Source organism: Pholcus phalangioides, unplaced genomic scaffold (assembly GCF_987345545.1).
Source record: "Pholcus phalangioides strain wild (caught in Gottingen) unplaced genomic scaffold, Ppha-v1.0 ptg000022l_1, whole genome shotgun sequence".
NCBI classification, from domain to species: domain Eukaryota; kingdom Metazoa; phylum Arthropoda; class Arachnida; order Araneae; family Pholcidae; genus Pholcus; species Pholcus phalangioides.
Window position 1 is genome coordinate 2,913,278 of NW_028301615.1, and position 4,113 is coordinate 2,917,390.

The 4,113-nt window shown below is 39.8% G+C and overlaps 1 protein-coding gene across 1 annotated transcript; it reads left to right on the forward strand.

The window, feature by feature from the left end:
* On the forward strand, positions 1-2,253 carry LOC149069344 (adenosine deaminase-like). Its single transcript, XM_089249856.1, has one exon. It carries the CDS (start codon positions 44-46, stop codon positions 1,127-1,129), a length of 1,086 nt encoding a protein of 361 aa, XP_089105982.1. The 5' UTR covers positions 1-43; the 3' UTR covers positions 1,130-2,253.
* The last annotated feature ends 1,860 nt before the right edge of the window (positions 2,254-4,113 follow it).

The window sequence follows — 4,113 nt, forward strand, 5'->3', positions numbered from 1 at the left end:
GTTTTAGCCTCAAGTCTCCTACGGATTCAGAACGTTCAAAGACATGTCTGTTTTCCCCAACATTGACCCGGAGAAACTGCCGAAGTGCAAAATCGAGTTGCACGTACATCTGGATGGAGCGATCCGACTCACGACCGTGTGGGAGTTGGCCCAGAAGAAAGGTATCAAGCTCAAGAGCAAAACTCTCGAAGAACTATTTAAAGATTGCTCCGTAGCAAAGCCTTCTACTCTAGCGAACTTCTTGAAAGGAATCGAGATCGTGCTGCCAGTCGTACGTGACGACATGGACGCTGTCGAGAGGATAGCGTACGAATTGTGCGAAGACCTCTCCAACCAGGGTGTGATCTATGCGGAGGTGCGTTACAACCCCCATTTGTTTTGCGATGAGAAGAAACCCGGAGGGATTAGGGCATCCGCACGTCTTGTCGTGAAGAGCGTTAATAAAGGATTGAAGAGAGGCTCAAAGGATTACGACATCGAGGTGCGTTCGATTTTGTCCTGCCTCCGGGGTCGCCCAGAATGGTCGCGGGACGTTCTCGATTTCTGCAAAGAGTTCGGCTCCGACGGCGTTGTTGGCATAGACATCGCGGGTGACGAGGCAAAAGGGATGGCTTCACCAGAAGATATTGAAGTATTCCGAGAAGCAGCTACCCTGGGAATACATCGTATTGCTCATGCTGGCGAAGCCGGTCCCGCGTCTAACATCACCATCGCATTGAACGACCTGAGAGTGGAGAGAATAGGACACGGTTATCACGTCGTCGACGACGATGCCGTTTTTCAAAAGTGTCTGGATGAGAATATTCACTTTGAAACCTGTCCCTATTCCAGCTATCTGACCGGTGCAGTTCCCGTTTCTAGCTCGAAGCATCCCATAATCAAGTTCGTCGAAGACGAAGCGAATTTCTCGGTCAGCCGCGATGACCCACTCATCATACAGAAAACTCTCGACGACGAATACGATCTCCTGCGAAAGCTCGGGTTGAGAGACGTACACTTCGTGCGCGCGAACTTCAACGCTGCGCGGAGTTGCTTTTTGCCCACTAGTGAAAAGAACAAACTCGTGAAAAAACTGTTGAAGCTTCATGGCATGGAAACGGCAGCCGATCCACCTGGCACGACAGACTGACAAAACAATACACCATTTGACTTAACATCTGTTAATGACTATGCCTAACAATGCCGCTTATACTACACACGAATCTTATTCAGAGCATTTTTTGTCTCTTCAAATAATGTAGCACTTTTAATAATATGATTATACGAGATAACAGAATTTAATTACCTTATATATATTGAAAAAATGCCAGTTGTAAATATTATATTTCTTCATGTACAGATATGGTCATTTCTAAATTATTAACTTCACTAAATGCTAAAATAAATCACTCTTACATGGAAAGAAAAAAAGTTGTGACATACTTTTGCTTAAGAAAATTATCTTTATTCAGAGTTGATTGTTTGATTGTTTACACAACATATTATAGACCGACGTAAATATCGATACACTGTGAGTTACATATGAGTTGACAAGTGGTAACTCGGTTACCTGTACTGACAACATACAATATAGTTAAAATTAGAATTCATTAGGACAATTGTTTGTCGACATGTAATGTTTTGTCGACATTATGAGCGGCGGATTGGCGACATTATGACACAGCCAGTAAGCACAAAGCACCACAACGAAAGAAAATTCCACAGGGAAACGCTCGAAAAAACTTATTTTGTACGTATCTCTTGTCGGCAGACCTGCACCCTCCAGTGCTTGCAATGTGTGGACTTTCTTGCCCTTTGAGGATAACGCTGAAAACGTTCGGAGAAGAAAAATTCTGAAAGGACATATGGCCGTAAAAACAATTGAAACCAGTTTCTTTTGGACTCACCGCGTCTTCCTATTCTCAGAAACAAGCAATAAGCAAATCGCTTAAGAGTCCGCTCTAAATGACCATCAGCTAGCTCACTGGATATTTTCGTATATGTCAACAATCATCCTAAAATTTATGGCGGTGACAATATGCAAGAAGAACTGTTGCAGCAACGCGTTTTCACTGCATACAAAAATTGCGCGCGTTCGATGGACATTTTTTTCCAAAAGATTCGGTATGAGTCGAAGTGAAAACGTCGAGTAATTGAGGTTTTACGGCGAATAAATGAATCATTTTAACATTAAAATGTATGGGAATATGTTGCAGCAAAAGCTAACGTTGTATAACCGTATGCCAAGCGACGTATATAAAAACGAGGTTCTAACACTGCATTTATTTTTTTTTCTTTATCTGTGCTGTACCTAATCATATATTGTTTGAATGACGCCACTCTAAGACTGGGGTTGTGGGATTTTTAATTTTATTCTTGGCCTGTATTGGCGTTCAAAATATTAATATTTAAATTTTTTTTGAGTGACCCATAGTGTGGGGGTCCGCAGGATATTTTTACATTTTTGTGCATATTTAAATGAGTGGAATTAGTGCATAGGCTGAGATAGACTTGGAAGTCTGGGGGGGGGGCACGGTCATTACTGCTGGGGGGGGGCAAGATGATGATGTCGATTCATCTATACATATATGCATTCGATCTGTCGACTTCACCTCTGATGCTGGGCCACCCATGAATTAGAGGTAATTTCTTCAAAGCTGTTTGAGGATGACACCTTCCGACCCTTTCCTTGTAAAATTTCGTGGTTTACGGTGTCAAATGCCTTTGAGATATCAAGAAAAATAGCAACAGTTTGTTTGTCATCGATGCTTCTATAAGTAAATTTGCAAAACTTAGTAAAGCATATAAACTTAGTAAAGCAGCGGGTACTGCATACCCGAAAAAATCCATATTGATTAGAAGCAAAGAAATTGTTTTTCAGTAAAAAACCAACAAGTCTAATTTTCATATTGCGGATTCTATCCGTTTATAAAAAACTTGTAAAATTGAAATAGGACGATAGTTGCTCAAGTTATTTTTTATCTCGATATAAAAATGGGAATCACAGTAGCACATTTTAATGAAAGGAAAGCTATTACGAGTGATTTATAAAATTTGTGGGAAATTGAATGTTTTTAAAACTGAAAGATTTTTAAATGTTGGTATTAATCCCATCATAATCCAAAGTATTCTTTCTATAAATTAAATTTATAACGCTTAGTATTTCATAGCGCTCAAGTGGATGAAAGAAAAATAAAGTTGAAGATTGGGTTAAAATCATCAGTATTTATATATATGTATCATTCAAAGTATTACAGCTAAGACTATTGCAGCCACCTCGTTGGGCATTTTGCCTGTTGTGGCGTTGTATTTGTATATTGAAATGAAAATTATTTTTCAGCTAAAATGTCATCGTCAGTGCTGCTATCAGGCAACACATTTTTAGCACTACCACTAAAATTATGTGAAAAAAAGTCCATTGTTTTCTACTTATGTTGCATTTTTTTAAATTCATTGCAGAGATATTTGTTTTTTGCAGTAATGATTTTTAAAGATTTCGAGCAACTGATTTATATTACATATTTACATTTATAAATTTCACCAAAACTATGTCCACAACACTTTTTCCGAAAATTTTTTCTTTGCGAAGAAAATATACTGTGTGAATCCGACCCATTCTGCCAAACGAAAGGGGGTGATGGACAAGCCCAAGTGGATCATGAAACACCCCACCAACCATACGCACCGGAATTAAGGGGCTGAGGCTGTTTGAGTCCCCTTCATAAATTTTGTAGGGGGCGCTGAGCCCCCCAATAATTTCTGAAAAAACAATGCAATGCACCTTTTCTTTCCTGCTTACGCTCTTGAGTCCCATATATACAGGACGGCCAGCAACTTTCAGCCCTCCCAATGTTTTCTCTTCATGTCAACGCCTCTGCCAACTCCGTCCTAGCATGTTCACGATATCTACAGACAAAATGTTCGGAAGCCCGTATTCTGTTCCCTGATTGGTTAATTTAGTAGAGGGTGGTCAGGCCTGGCCATTTATCGTTGGCAACAAAATATAAGTAATAACGTTAGCAAACATCCTAACATAAATACCACAGGGAAAAAAATACTTGAAGCGGAATAGCAAATATTGAAAAGAAAAGCCCCCCCCCCCCTTTTCATTGGATTTTTTTGTGATATGAATAT

Coding starts and splice junctions, on each gene's coding strand:
- LOC149069344 (XM_089249856.1), top strand. CDS start 44: ATGTCTGTTTTCCCCAACATTGACCCGGAGAAACTGCCGAAGTGCAAA.